The sequence below is a fragment of the Carassius gibelio genome, chromosome B4 (genome assembly GCF_023724105.1).
Source record: "Carassius gibelio isolate Cgi1373 ecotype wild population from Czech Republic chromosome B4, carGib1.2-hapl.c, whole genome shotgun sequence".
Classification (NCBI taxonomy): domain Eukaryota; kingdom Metazoa; phylum Chordata; class Actinopteri; order Cypriniformes; family Cyprinidae; genus Carassius; species Carassius gibelio.
In genome coordinates, this window is record NC_068399.1 from 4,684,946 (window position 1) to 4,701,011 (window position 16,066).

General features: G+C 39.4%; 1 protein-coding gene across 3 annotated transcripts in view; it reads left to right on the forward strand.

Annotated features, from left to right (window-relative positions):
- Window positions 1–7,216: 7,216 nt before the first annotated feature.
- LOC127955981 (gastrula zinc finger protein XlCGF8.2DB-like) overlaps window positions 7,217–16,066 on the forward strand; it is a 123,610-nt gene continuing 114,760 nt past the window's right edge. The window contains exons 1-3 of one of the 3 annotated variants that reach the window (XM_052553709.1): window positions 7,217–7,258; window positions 7,686–7,815; window positions 11,889–13,817. In XM_052553709.1, coding sequence (XP_052409669.1) covers window positions 7,731–7,815; window positions 11,889–12,949 — 1,146 coding nt within the window. In that variant the 5' untranslated portion in view covers window positions 7,217–7,258; window positions 7,686–7,730 and the 3' untranslated portion in view covers window positions 12,950–13,817. Of the gene's footprint in view, window positions 7,259–7,289; window positions 7,362–7,685; window positions 7,816–11,888; window positions 13,818–16,066 lie in introns of those variants that run through there. The other 2 variants (XM_052553710.1, XM_052553708.1) reach the window with 2 other exon arrangements.

Consider the following 16,066-nt stretch of genomic DNA (forward strand, 5'->3'; position numbering starts at 1 on the left):
ATTTCTCAATGCAGAGGTCATGATTGAAAAGACTGGTTCTGTTTGTGCATTGCTGCATGGGATGGAGAACAATAGGCGCTGATCTTCCTGAGATTCACAAGTGGTACATCTGCTTTGGAAAACAGTTTCAGATATCGCTTCTCACTGTGGCAACCTTTCATTTCCAGAGAGGTGAAGGAAACTTTCACCTTGGCATATTCCTCATACAGTCCATCAATATCTTTGTCTTTCTGATTGCAGGCCTGGACAGCATCACTGTATTCTTCATATGATGCAGTTGGGAGGTCAAGCTTTGCAACTTTGCTATGAAAGCTGTTCTCAGAGAAGTCATATCTTTCACTTTTGTATTTCGTGGCTCTTTCATAGAAACCAAGAAAATCCTCCACACATTTATTTGCCAGGTAAGGGAGTAGCTGCTTGAGTTTGCTGTACACAGTAAAGCCAAAGAACCTGTCCGTCATCCTTCTGTTTCTGTTTGAGTTCAGTCATTACCTTAAACACACGTTATGGTGGACGATTTGGCCTCAAGTGCTTCAGTGGTGTCTAAGAACACTCTAAGAATGTGAACTGAGGAAAGGAATATATGTCTCAGACACTTCAATGCTCTCTCCTACAAACCATTTCCACAAAAACTGGGAGCACTGCTCCTCACCTTCACTCTGAAAGTAGCTGGTCAGGGGCTTTCAGTACTTCAGTATTCTGTCAATAGATGCAAGCAGGGACTAACACCTTGTGACGACATGCCGTGACAGGTTGCTTTCTTCCACTTCCACAAACTCACAGAATTCCTTTAACTGTGCTGTTCTGCTTGCTGACATGCTGAAATGGCTGTAAACCTTGAGCACAGCAATTTCAACATCAAAATCCAGGCTTTCTGCTGCGTATCTTGTTGCATTGTGTAGGATATGGGCTAAACAGTTTGCAGGTAGCACGTCCTTCTGACCGTACCTTTGTTTGATACATCCGTTGCCACTGAAAAAGACAGATTGTTTAATTTGATGTAATCTGAATGTATATGAGCAGAGTAGGGCGCTAGGACATTCTCACACAAAGCCTTAGCTTTTGTTTTCCCACATAGCTTTAGATGAGTCTCTAATGCTGTGTTCACACCAAACGCGAATATAGCATCTGGCGCGAATGATTTCAATGTTAAGCCAATGCAAAGTCTGGAAGTTTCGCGGCACGAATGGGGCATTTAGCGTGGTGCAGAAGATGCGAATTTGCCTCATTCGCGCGTCTATTTCGCTTTTTCTGCTAATGCTAATGCTGCTTTTTGTGCATTTATGCATTTGACGTGAATTGGCGTCTGCCGCCTGTTGAAAATTGTTAATTTTGGCGTCGATTTGCGCCGCTTTAACCAATCAGGAGCCTGCTTGCTGCTGTGGCGGCAGGCCCGTCTGTAGTTCAAAATGGAGGAACGACTGATATTATCAGTGAGCAGTCATCCAGAAATCTATGACACAAGTTCCTATTTCTATAGACAGGAATAAAAAGGACCTCGCTTGGAAGAGTGTCAGTGAGGAGATTGGGCAACCTGGTAAGTTGTAAATACACATTTCACTTTTGAGTCACACATTTATCGACCCGCGGCCTTCCCGCCGTTTTTTACAACTATTTACGTTTCGCTAACAAGGTAATCTGTTTATTCAGAGGATGTGTGCAGAAAAAAATGGAAAAGCCTCAGGGACACCTACCTGAAGGAGAAGAGGAAGGAGATGGAGAAGAGGAGTGGGTCAGCAGCAGGATCAGTGAAGAAGTGGAAGTACTTACAGATCCTGGGATTCCTCGAGCGCTTCGTCACCCCACGGGAGACCACCAGTAACATGGGGGGGGGGGAGACCCAGGTCACAGAATACAACCACCCCAGGGACCAGGGAGAGGGAGACCCGGAAGCAGGGGATACAGAAACAGGTGAGTGAGTCCTGTCATTGTTTACAGATGAAGAGTATAATGTAATATTTCTTTATATATAATGTAAGATCCCCTGGTGCTTCGCCTGTCTGCTTCACCCCCTGCTGCTGCACCCACAGCTGTGTGAAGGCAATACTACAAACAATATCTGAACGTTACGTGCAGAAAACAGCAGTACAGTATCCACTCATAGCTTTAACATTCACATAGTCAAAAAAATGTGTGAATTAGTCCCTTTACTAATAATCATTGTATTTGTATATGCAGACTCAATTTTATTGCACCGTGTCCCACCAATCATCTGCACACATACTTTTTAACTACTGTTCATTAACATGTTTATCTTCCTGATGTTTATATGTCTGAAGTATAACTTTAATGATGTAAAATATGTTAAAGCAAGTTCAAAACAAATTCACACTTGTATTCAAGCACTGGCTATGTGTCACTCACACAGGCAAATGTATTATTCCCCCAATATCTAGACAATTTTGTTATTTCAATTATCATCTTTCTGTCTTCTCATTGCACTGTGTGTTGTATTTTTGATTTCACAGGCCAACAGAGGAGGAGAGGCACCCGGTGGTCCCGTGATGGTCCGTCGGAGGTGGAGCAGATACTGCTCGAACTCTTGAGGCGTCCTCCAGCACCACCACCACCACCATCAACATCACCACCACCACCATCACAACCACCACCATCACCACCACCACCATCACCACCACCACCACCACCATCATCACCACCACCATCAACATCACCACCACCACCACCACCACAGTCTTCTGATGAGCACTTCCTCCTCAGCCTTCTGCCTTTTCTGCAGAGCATGCCGCCTCATATAAAAAAAATTATCAAGTTTCAAATGTATAAATTAGCAATGGAAAACAGCACCGTTGTGCTAGATTTGGAACAATCAGACCCCCACAGACCACAGTAGGCTTTAAAAAAAAAAAGAGGGAGCAGTCTATGCAGGAAACACAGAATGCCCTCCTTCCTCTTCTCCTGCATTTTGTTCCCTGAGGCTCTTTCACGTTACAAGTGAGGTCGTTTTTTTTTCTGTCTCTACATGTAAATAGTTACATGGTTGTACATGTTTGTATTTTTTTACATTTATATCCAGATTATTTTGTTTGGCCTGAATAAATTATTTCTAAATATGATTAAATGCCTGGTGTGGATTTAATGCACAACAAATCAAGTGTTTTATCGCATTTAAACTTGATTTCTATATAAGACATATTCATTTTGTATTGAACGCTATTTATTCCATATCTAAATCTTCTAAGGGTAACCAATATACTTTAGTGTGTCTGGACAGTGTTGTGTGAGGAAAACAAAGAAATCACAGGAAGGGTCCATTAATTTTGGAGGCTAGCTCCATTTATCATCATAACAAAAATAAATGACATAATTTTTCAGTAATAACCTGAACAAAGAAATGGCACAGACCTATACAATTATTATACATCAAATGAGGAATGATCTTGTTCAGCTATGTTAACTATGAATGTTTTTATCATTTTACCTTATATACTAACGTGGAAAACCTACCATTTGAAAACGTTAATGACTCGGGGTCTAAATTTGAATGTATATATATATTAGTAATGGATGGAAAGCTCATTTAACGTAGTCATGCTCTTCATAGGTTATATGAGCTGTTGTGGGGGAAGTCTTCAGTTGAGTAGGACTTCAAACACTACTCTGTCGGCTGCCATGCTACTGCTCCCTCCGCCGAGAAGTGTGCCATGAAGACATCCCTCACCCGGACTGCCTCTCTGGAGAAGTTGCTGCAACCTGACCCAGACCTGGCAGCGGCTCCTCTCCAGCTTGCCCCATGCCCCTTACAGCAGGTGCCTGTCTCATCTCCGAACACCTCATGAAGTTGTGGAGAACACATGTTGCCTTAACACAGTTCTCAGCAACTTCAGGGTGGACCTCGATGAGCCACCGGTACATCCACCACTGTGAGGAGAGGATGCCAAAGGCGTTCTCCACCACCAGTCGGGCTCTGGAGAGACGGTAATTGAAGACACGCCTCTCCGGAGGAAGGGTGCGTCCAGGGAAAGGCCACATGAGGTTCTTCCACAGCGGGTATGCCTCATCAGTCACGAAGACATGGGGCTGGGGTCCTCTTTCATCAGCACCAGGTAGAGGCTGGTCAGGAGGCAGATGAAGTGTGCCAGTCCGGAGAGCCTGTCCAAACCCGGAAGTGATACTTCGCATCCACAACTGCAAGGAGAACAATGGAGAAGGTTCCCTTGTAATTGTGGTGATCCTGAGTTGGGGAGCAAATGATGAATCTCACCAAACTGGGAACGCCTCCGGAGGGTCTGGTGGACCCAAGTAAGGCGATGCTGACCCCTAAGCCACTGTTCTGCTCTCCAGAGCAAATAGAAAGCGGTAACTTTCTCGATGAATACTCGATCAACATCAGCCATCTTGCAAACAGACAACCGCCTAGCACTTGCCCCTCCCACTAGAGGCAGATTTCACTCTAGACGCCCGAATGCACTCAAAATGTTCAAGCGGCAAACTAGACGCGGTAGACGTGAATTTGACGCTCTATTCGCGTTTGGTGTGAACACAGCATAAAGACCTCTCTCTCAACTTTGACTCCACAGTCTACACTCCTGTATGACTGGTGATGCTTGACTGCATGATAGACTTTACAAAGCTCTGCAGCCGAGATTTTGTCATCCTGAGGTGATGTTGCTTCTCGAAATAATGACCTCAGGGAAGAAGTGCCCTTAACGTGATGATATGACGTAGCCAGCACGTGGAGGCTTGTTGACGTTTTAACCAATGATATATCAGTTATTTATCTGATACCTCTTTCAGCCAGTTTGATCAGAGATCTTGCGGCATTAGATGCTATGCTGCTGCATCCTAATAAAGATTCTAGAGCAGGTTTTTTTAAACTGACTTCAAACTCCAAAAAGCAGGACAAATGAGTGTCCGGCTTGAGGCTGTGCTGGACACCAGACAGGGGGCTTAAAATCCTATTTCCAGATTTCACATTTATAAATCTATGATGACCCTTTTTTATCTGACTTTTATTGAATCAGTCTTGACATTTCCCCTTGTGACGTGGTTTGTTAATTTGTCTTTGAAGAACAAAACTTATTTGAACAAAACTTATGATCAAATTTTTAGGTGGGCAAGTAATTATAAATAAATACATCGACAAAGAATCGCCTGCGATTTTAAAATCGATTTTGTGTAGATTGTCAGTGAACGGCTCTGTGTAATAAATGCCAACCAGTGTTGCCAAGTCTGTGGTTGTTTTTCATGTTCACGGGCTGAAGCGACCCAAATACCAATAACGTGATATTTAGCCCCTAACATGTGAATATTAATGAGGGAACCCTGCCAAAAAACGTGTATTTTTATCGCCCGGAACTAAATGCGATTGAACTAGTTTTGAGAAGCAATTGGGCAGGTTTTGTTTTGAGAACCTGGCAATCCTTTACTGAGGAGATGCGCATGAAAATCGCATTAAATTTTTTGAACAGCCCTTGTGAAAACGCACCATTTTTGTGTGTCTCTTTAAATGCAAAAGAGCTGGTGCTCCCAACTCTGTTTTCAGAAGAGGGTGGAGCTTCAAGAGCTCATGCACCGGCAAAACAGGACAATAACACGCAATCTGATTTAACTGTTTAGTAAATACATGATTATGAATTACACAGACGGAAAGCATGGTGCAATAAAAATAACGAAATAGTTGGTCTCATTGTGCCTTCGCATGCTATCCAATTATGAGGTCGACTTCACATTGCTTTCATATGCAATTTTTAACCAACGTTACCACATTCCTGTTTATGATCATTCTGGTACCTTTTGAAAACATTAGCAGTGAAAACAGGCAGAGACAGTAGTAGCTTTAGCAACATTGGGCCCCGATAACAAGGAAAGCATTTTTTAGGGTCTGACAACAGGCTGTAGATATAGAAAGAATCATAAGCTTCAATATTAGAGACCACAACACTACATTCTGGCTGGGAGGAATTCAAAGAAGAAAAAAAGTATCACTAAGAATTTTCCTTTCGTCTAATATCACCTTCTTAGTAGGCCTGTTATGATAACAAATTTTGCTGGACGATAAGTTGTCCAAGAAATTATCGCGATAAACGATAGTACTTAAGTCGTTCTAAGACCAGTTTCAACTAATATAATGATAATGGCATAATAATGCAGGGAAACCTATTCAAAGATTAATAAACTTTTATATTATTTAATGGCAGATTCAGAGCAAAAAATACCAAGATGTTGACTTTGTGTGGCTTAAAATAAAAATAAAAATTGTATGTTAAATTATGGTAATATGCCAGTTAGGGATGTTCATATTGACCATTTAACCATTAACCAAAATTAAACATTTTGACAGATGAAAATCACATATCGCGTCTTTTGGGCACTCAAGTTCGTTATTATTTAAAATGCGGTATGCGCGCTCATAATGGAAGAGACGTGGTCGCAACACGCTCATTTAGTTAAAAACATCTCAGCTTTTCAGAATGACGCAAGTGCACCAGGTCATGTGACAAGAACCAACTCAATCAGCTTCCTTTGGGGTGAAATTACCCCAAAAAATGGGGCGCCTCCAGAGCGCCACTGCCTGATCGCTTTGCAAAAGAGAAAACGACTTTCAAAATGGCATTCATGTCTGTTTCAATGTACTTATTTTGATATCATGTCTTGTTATCACAGTAACAGAGCCGGACAGTAACGGAGTACATTTACTTGAGAACAGTACTTAAGTAAAATTTTGAGGGATCTGCCTTACACCTGCAAACTGTGTGGAAACCGTTTCCCTAATAATGGAAACCTTAAAAGGCACATGATGGTTCACACTGGTGAGAAGCCTTTTACCTGCCCTCAATATGGAAAGAGATATTCAAATAAAAACAATCTTAATGACCACATATATTAATGTAAATGTAAAACATTTAAATAATGTGTTTAAATGTGATTTTGTTTCTTAAATACACAGCTTTCATGCATTACTAACATTTTCCCCGAAGATAGAGCAGTATAACTTTTCAAGTTTAATCATATTTTCAAATGAAGTGAATGTCTAAAGATAACAGGAATAGATTGTGAAATCAATCATCAGCATTTATTGAGAAAATTAAGAAAGAACAAACATCAATATTACCATACATTGAATAGTTGGCTATTGCTACAAACATACCCGTGCTACTTATGGGTGGTTTTGATAGATTTGTTTTCTAATGTAAAATGATTATTATTTTAGCGTGTAGACAAACTTTTATTTTGGAGTGTCTTTATGACGTCATAAGGCTGCCTCGCGCTCCAGCGTCTGTGACTCGGCTGATAAAAGGTGAGTGCTTTAATCTTTTCAAAGCGTTTAAATCAGTCAAACCTATTTGGAGAATTCTACGTAGAACTGTGCTTATCCTACCTTAGTGACGTGGTTATTTTATGTGAGTGAAACGCATTTCGCTCAATGTATTTGAATCAGTTTATCTTCTCACGAATTCAGTCTCTTCAGAAAGTAGTGATGGAGAGCCGTTCAAAACGGCCAACTGAATCAATTTCATCGTAAAATGATTCATTGATTCGAATCCGCGCTCGCTGACACACTCAAAAACAAACACAAACGTGTTATCAATCAGTAAATGATTTGATGATTTGATTTGTGTTTTTTTTTTATAAAGGACATTTTAAGGACACTTATTTATTTTAGTCTTTTTTGTCCTTAATTGAGCTACTGAACTTTTCTTTCTGTTAATTATTCTCTTAAACAGGAAAGAAAGTGTCTAAACAGAGACAACTCTTGGATTGATCCAAAGATGGCGTTTATTAAAGAGGAGAGTAAAGACATGAAGATTGAAGAAACATTCAGAGTCAAACATCAAGAAACTGAGGAACAAACAGGTTGGTTTATTAAAATATACAGATCTACAGATATTATTATTTTTTAAGAATATCATGTTAGTGTAGTAATTAATGTAATTTGTATAATATTAAACTGCCAAAAAAAGATTATATTCTGTTATGCAACTGTATCAAAAAATAAATAAAATACAATTTTATATAAAAGTCATAAAATGTGTATAATCAACAACTTTAGTATTTTTATTTTCTCAAAAGCGCTTACTGTTCTAGAACATGATTGTTTCCAGGTAGAAGAAAACTTAAAAAAAAAAAAAAACCTAAAATAAAGCTTGCTATAGGTAGTAGTTACTGCTGCACGCTACCTAGATTTGTTCTCGATTTAAAGAGCTTTAGAAAACAGATAACATCACCATTGAGTTTATAATAACAGAGTGGGGATCTTATTCACCGCAGGTTCCTTCAAGATTTTTCTGTGGGGTTTTATAATAAGGGTTTTCAACTTAAAAAAAAAAAAACTAGTTAAGCTTAACTTTACTTTTTGTTGTACGAAGTAAACTGCACACACTCCCACCGCAAATGTTCTTATGTAGCTACTTATTAAAAACATATGTAAAAAAAAATGTAATACAAAATGTAATACAAATAAAATTTGTATTTTGGGTATGGATGTAATTTACTTTGTTCCTTCCTCTTCCTCCAGTCTTCCTTGAACTTAATTATTTTTTTTTTAAATGCAGTTAAAATCAATTGTTTGCAATCACTTACCTTAAAAATTTGAGAGAATTGTTTTTTTTAAAGTTATATTTTACAAAAACAAACCTGTTGAACATGAAATTAATCCTCTGGAGTCGATTAACGCGTATACACGTTCTGAGTCATTTTCTCCCGATAACCCCGAAAATAACTTAATTTTCACTTTCAGTTTTAATCGTACAGATAGGAGCAATACATCAATCGAATCTGTAAATGGTCTACTTTTTTGTATACAGCCATAATAACAGAACTTTGTGCATTTATAAAATAAAGATAACAAACAAGGTGTGCTGTCTGCAGCCTTTGTCTGCGCTGATCTTCATTTAGACACGCGTCATTAAAATGAATCGACTCCAGAGGGTTAAAGAGGCAAACAGACACAGGAATTGCTTGTAATACCAAGTTTTAGACAATGTTCAAATAAGTACAAGCTAGAAAAATAATAAATAAAGATAATATTTTTTTTGTTAGTTTGTTTTTACAGTGAAGCCAAGTTCAAAAGAGATGAGTTTTCAGGTGTCGCTTAAAAATTGTCAGGGATTCAGCATTCCAGATAGGGGTGGGAAGATCATTCCACCAGCCAGGAATGGTGAATGAGAATGTTCTGGAAAATGATTTTGAGCCTCTCTGTGATGGTACCATGAGGTGCGCTCACTAGCTGATCTCAGATTTCTGGAGGGGATATAGATTCGTAATAGTGAGTAGAAGTAGGCGGGTGCTGAACATGTGGCTGTTGTATATGCGAGCATCAATGTCTTGAACTTGATGCAAGCCGCAACCTTTAGCTAGTGCAAGGAGATAAAGAGAGGTGTAATAAGGGCTCTTTTAGATTTGTTGAAGACTAGTCGTGCCACTGCATTTTGAATCATTTGTAGAGGTTTGAATGCATTGTGAAGAGCGTTGCGATAATCCAGTTTAACAATGACAAGGGCCTGGACAAGAAGTTGTGCAGCATGCTCCATTAGAAAGTGCTGTATCTTTCTGATGCAGTGCAATGCAAACCTGCAAGATTGAGCAGTCTTTGCAATGTGGTCTTTGAAGGTCAGCTGATCATCAAAGGTTACACCAAGATTTCTGACCAAAGTTGATGGGGAAATTGTGAAAGTGAAATTCAGCCAAGTATGGTGACCTATACTCAGAATTTGTGCTCTGCATTTAACCCATCTGAAGTGCACACACACAGAGCAGTGAACACACACACACTGTGAACACACACCCAGAGCAGTGGGCAGCCATTTATGGTGCGGCATCCGGGGAGCAGTTGGGGGTTCAATGCCTTGCTCAAGGGCACCTAAGTCATGGTATTGAAGGTGGAGAGAGAACTGTACATGCCCCCAACCACAGTTCCTGCCGGCCTGGGACTCGAACTCACAACCTTTCGATTGGGAGTCCAACTCTCTAACCATTAGGCCACGACTTCCCAAATTGTAGAAGAGCCTAGCTGAATGGAAAAATAATACAGTAGACTTGAAGTTGTTCAATGCAAACCTGCAAGATTGAGCAGTCTTTGCATCTGGCCTTTGAAGGTCAGCTGATTATCAAAGGTTACAACAAGATTTCTAACCAAAGTTGATGGGGAAATTGTAGAAGCTGAATGGAAAAATCAAACTGTAGACTTGGAGTCGCAGGGAAGACAAGAAGCTCAGTCTTTGCCAGGTTGAGCTGTAGGTGATCTATTCTTTCATCCATGCAGAGATGTCTACCAGGCAGTCCAAGATCCGTGCAGCTACCGTTAGATTATCTGGTTGAAATGTAATTTGTAATGTAATAATGTAATTGCAATGGTAGGAGAATCCATGTGGCTGTATGATGAGACCCAGTAATGTTGTGTATATGGAGAAGAGGTAGGGTCCAAGAACTGATCCCTGAGGAACCCCATTGAAAAGTTGATGTGCTTTGGATACCTCCCTTCCCCAAGCCACCCTGAAAGACCTATCAGTAAGATATGAATCAAACCAGCAATGTGGAATCCCTGTGATGCCCAGTGATGAGAGGGCAGACAGAATGATCGTATGATTGACCATATCAAAAGCAGCAGATAGATGCAGCAGAATAAGAACTGATGATTTGAGAGGAGAAGTTTTGATATTTCTGCCTCAGTGAGGGGACAGAAGGAGAAGATGGGAGGTTTAGCAGTGGGTGTGGTTGGTTTAAAGTCCTGTGTGTGTGTGTGTGTGTGTGTGTGTGGCTGAGAACTGACTACCTATCATTCTGGTTTTGTCTGTGAAGAATGTGGCGAAATCATCGGGGGGACAGAGGAGAGAATCGAATGTTTTGAAGAGATTGTGTATGTCTGGAGTACTGTTTATCTTGTTGTGCAAGTATTACGATTTTGCAGTATGGACTTCAACAGAGAAAGATGAAAGCAGAGGCTGTTACATCCTCAGGTCTGACAGATCTTTTGATCTGCACTATTTTATCTCTGCTGCCCTGAGTTTGGTCTGGTGCTCACAAAGAACATAGAATAACCAGAATTTAGAAGTGGCAGCCTGGAGGAAAGAGGACAAGTATTGTCTAGACAAGAGGTTAAAGTAGAGAATAAAGTGTCAGTTGCTGCATTCACATCCAGAGATTCGAAATAGGTAGGTGAGGTAAGAGAGGAGTATACTACGGAGGAAAGATGGGAGGGGGAAAGAGAGCAAAGGTTTAATCTAAATGTAACTGGTATGGGGCTGGGGGCACAAAGGTAGCTGAATGTAGTTTAAATGTAATGCAGAAATGGTGAGAGATATGTAGGGGTTTTACCAGAAAATACAATTGTGTGTGTAAATTAAGTTAATTTGGTTGCCTGATTTGTGTGTGCTTGTAGTGGTAAGTAATTAGAGAGCAAATGAAGCATTCGCCCATTGCTTTGTTTTGCCCACTGATTAACTTTTGTAGCTTGAATAAACATTTATCTATATTCAATTTATAGATTATACAAAGTATTCTTTATGTGAAGATTAAGTTTACTATATTTAAAAGCCTAATAAAGAAAAAAAAAGCATGGCTTTCAATGATGCTTTAATGCTGAATGGCTATAATTAATGGTTACATTTGAGGGGAAAATGTGTTTAATAAAGACACCAATAAGTGTATTTGTATCAACAACACTGGCCTTCATTAGTAATTGGCTACTTGGTAAAAAGATGCCATTAAACCATATATTTTAAATACACAATCTTTATTTTTGCATTAGTTTGAGATTTTAATGTGAAATTATAACAATATAAGTATATTACAAAAATGTGTGATTACTGTAAATGTGCAATTCATTTTTGTAATCAGTTAATTATTATAAATTTTTATAATTGACAACACTTCTGTCAATTGGATGTCTGTTGCTTTGTGCCATTAAACTTGTTTTCGTCTCATCTCAGACCTGATGGCGCTGAAAGAGGAGAGTCAAGAACTGAATGAAACCGAAGAGAAACGGCATGATTTCAAACCTGGAGAAAAATCGATTGGTTGCTCACAGAATGAAAATAATTCAACACCAAAAAAAGCTAAAAAAACAAAAACTGCAAACCATAATTCCCAGATGAGAATTCACACTGGAGAGAAACCTTTCACCTGCAAACAGTGTGGAGAGATTTTCTGTCAAAAAGAAAGCCGTAAAGTCCACATGAAAATTCACATTGAAAAGAAACGGTTCATATGCTGTCAGTGTGGAAAGAGTTTTACACGGGAATGTCACCTTAACACCCACATAAGAAATCATACTGGAGAAAGACCATTCACCTGCAAACTGTGTGGGAGCAGTTTCACACAAAATGGACATCTCAAGACTCACATGACAGTACACACTGGAGAGAGACCACACATATGTGTTCAGTGTGGAAAGTATTTTACACAGAAAAAAAACCTTAAGGTGCACATGAGAATTCACACTGGAGAGAAGCCTTACACCTGCAAACAGTGTGGGATGAGTTTCATACGAGTTGGAGTTCTTAAGAATCACATGAGAGTTCATACTGGAGTGAAACCATACACCTGTAAAGAGTGTGGAAAGAGTTTCACTCGTCAAGAAAACATTAAATATCACATGAGAGTTCACACTGGAGAGAGACCGTTCATATGTGTTCAGTGTGGAAAGAGTTTGAAATATAAAGAGAGTCTTAAGTATCACATGAGAATTCATACAAGAGAGAACGGTTTTAAATGTCATCAGTGCGAAAGGAGCTTCACAGACACAAATCACCTTCAGGATCATGTTAAAATTCACATCGGAGAAAAGCCTTTCATGTGCCATCTCTGTGGAAAGAGTTACTCAAGAGAAGATAACCTTAAGGTTCACTTGAGAGTTCACACAGGAGAGAAACCTTTCACCTGCCCTCAGTGTGGAAAGTGTTTCACAGCAAAAAGGAATCTAAAGATGCATGAGAATTTACACAGGAGAGAGATACATACACATTTCTATTCTAAGCAAACGGAAACATAATTTGCAAAATCATTCTACATTTACATTTATTCATTTAGCTGTCACTTTTATCCAAAGCGACTTAAAATTGCTATATATGTCAGAGGTCGCACGCCTCTGGAGCAACTAGGGGTTAAGTGTTGCTCAGGGACACATTGGTGTCTTACAGTTGAACCCGCGTCTCTCACACCAAAGGCATGTGTCTTATCCACTAAACCAACACAACCCGGTTCTCGTAAGAAATTGCAGTTTTCCTCAGAGTGACGAGGTTTTTAAATAAAAAGGAGCTGATTTTTTGGATTACCCCATTCTCATTTCCTTAGGAAGGAACAGGAACGGTATTACATTAAAAATAATATCCCAATTTTGAAACTTACACCTCTTTGTCTTTGTATGAAATCTGAACTCAATTTTAAAGGTATTGTTTCTAGATTTCTTGAACACTTTAAGAGTTCCTCCTATCCAACATTTGAAGACGTCCTGGGAGAAAGACCTCAGTATAGACATTTCAAAAGAGACTTAGACCGAGGCCCTTGAGGGAATTATGTTGTGTTCCATCAGCTCTAACTTTCAGCTCAAAGGTGTCCAAACACCAATGTGCGAGGACCCTCTTGGAATTGCTTTCTTCATCGTCGTCTCGTTTAAAGGGAATCAAATTTTTTGAGAGCCTAAACATGCTCCAAAACTTTGGACACTGGTGAACTGGTGGAATTTTAAATCCGTTATGTTCCAGAATTGAGTCAGGTAAAATGGCTCGATAGCACCAGCTATAAAATTTAAACAAAGCGACCCCCAGCAACGCTTTACATACGTGTATGAAATTCAGTTCATGCATGTAATGTCCCAACACCTACAATAAAATTATCTTGGAGCGAAGTTGAAAACACAACAGGAAGCCATTTTGAATTTACTTTGATTTTTGTTACGTTTTGTCCATTTTCAGCTTTCATACTTCAACAATCTCCTCCTACAGCTTTAATTGGATAATCTTCACATTTAGTGAGTGTAATCATAAGTCCTTTGAGATGTTAAATTACAAAGATCTTGAGTTTTTGTCAAGGGATGTGTCCCTGGCAGCCTGACAAATTTTGATGTTTCGCAATGTCCAATCTGCCCCAAACTTAACACTTTTTTACAAGAGTTTTGTTCTGAACACATGTCCATGCCCATATTCCTATATAGTCATAACACCACCTACTGGTAACAAAAAATGTCATGTTTAACACTGTTATGCAATTGTAAATAGGCTAGCAACATGCCAGAAACATGTAAAAAAAAAATAGCTAAAAACACTTAGCTAATTTGCTAAAGCATCCTTTTTGTTGCTCAGGCAACTCAGGCATGCAATTTCCAATCTGCCCCAAACTTCACATGTTTGGCCTGAACACCTCTACATGCTCATATTTGGCTATAGTCATAGCACCACCTACTGGCAACAGGAAGTGACACATTTAACGCTGAGATGCACAGTGATATATGCCATAATGTGCCAAACATGCTAGAAACATTCAAGCAACACTTACTGAGTGCTAATGCTATTCATGCCATGAAGCAGTAAGTTGTTGTAACTCAGCCGTAAAATATCTAATGTGGTCCAAATTTCACACGTTTGATAAGATTCCTGGCCTGAACACAGCTAAAGACCAATATTCAGTTATAATCATAACGCCACCTGCTGACAACACAAAATGTTTTGTTTTACATTAACTTTAAACATGCAATGTCCTATCTGCCACAAAGCTGCTTGTGTTTAGTAAGAGTCCTGGCCTGAAAGCATCTACAAGCCAATATTCAGGAATAATTTATAGCACCAAGGAAATAACATGTGTTGGGTGCAAGGGCCCTTTCTATTTTGCATGCAGCTTTAATTCAATATAAACTTGTGCATAAATTGCTATATTCTCATACCAGTTTAAGTTCATTATATTTTCATTCTATAGCAGGGGAAATCTGTTGAAGTTTACTTCACTTCAGAACATTCATTCACGGATTTGCACAGCGTGAGAGATAGAGATAGGGACGAAACTTGCTAGAGAAAAGTGTGAAGTGTGACAATATAGCTCTGTAAATTAATACTATTTAAATAGGGGGGTGTAAGGGCTGGAATTTGGTACTGTTTATGTAGCCTGTTGTAGTTATGTTGTCTGGTATTCTGGTCTGTGTGTGCGCTCAGGGGGCGAGGCTTTGAATGGTGATTGCAGGGAGGGTGGGAAGCTCACTTTCATTGCTATCATTTTCTAGGATCTCCTATTACACCTTTAAGGTCAGGAATTGGATACTTGTCAAATGAAAAGTTCGATTCAACCTATCTATTCCCAAACCTGTCTCACCTGTAAAGCCCTCTGCATCGCAGGTGATCCCACACACCCGTCACACAGCTTCTTCAGTCTGCTGCCATCAGGGAGGGGACTGCGGAGTCTCCAGGCCAGGAACAGACTAAAGGACAGTTTCATTCATCAGGCTGTCAGGAAGCTAAACCCCCTCCCGACCTGTATGCACCAAGGGTCTGAGAGTAATGCAATTTCAATTCTCTCTGTGTATGTTCTGTACATGTCGAAGAATTGGCAATAAAGCAGACTCAACTTCACTTGATTTCTATGCGTACTGGTATTTTATTCCAAGCAACAGAGCTAGTATGTAACAGATTTTTTCCCCTTATTTCACTTTTAAAAGTAAACACCAATATTTTTCATTATTCTACTATGTTCTTTCCTCAAATTAGTTGATACTTCCTTCTCCCATCTCAGTGCATGTACTCAATCGCTCTAGTGCACGGCACCACTATGCTAGCATTTAGCCTAACACCATTCATTTCTTAGGATCCAAAGAAGGATGAATTAGGTCACCAAACTCTTCCATGTTTTCCCTATTTATAGATGGTTACATGAATAGTTACACGAGTAAATGTGGTGAAACAAAATGTGGAGATTTTTCTAATCGGATAAATTTTTTTAACTATGCTGAAGTCGAAGTGCTGCAAAGTACTATTCTGTCATTCATTACAGTAATATCACTCCTGAAAACTCCCCCTCTCTCTCTAACTTCCGTCAATATAACCAACATGAGGAGTTTTCAGGACTGATGATTTTACCACATTCATTTACACTGCAAAATCTTTTAACAAAATTTAAAATGAAT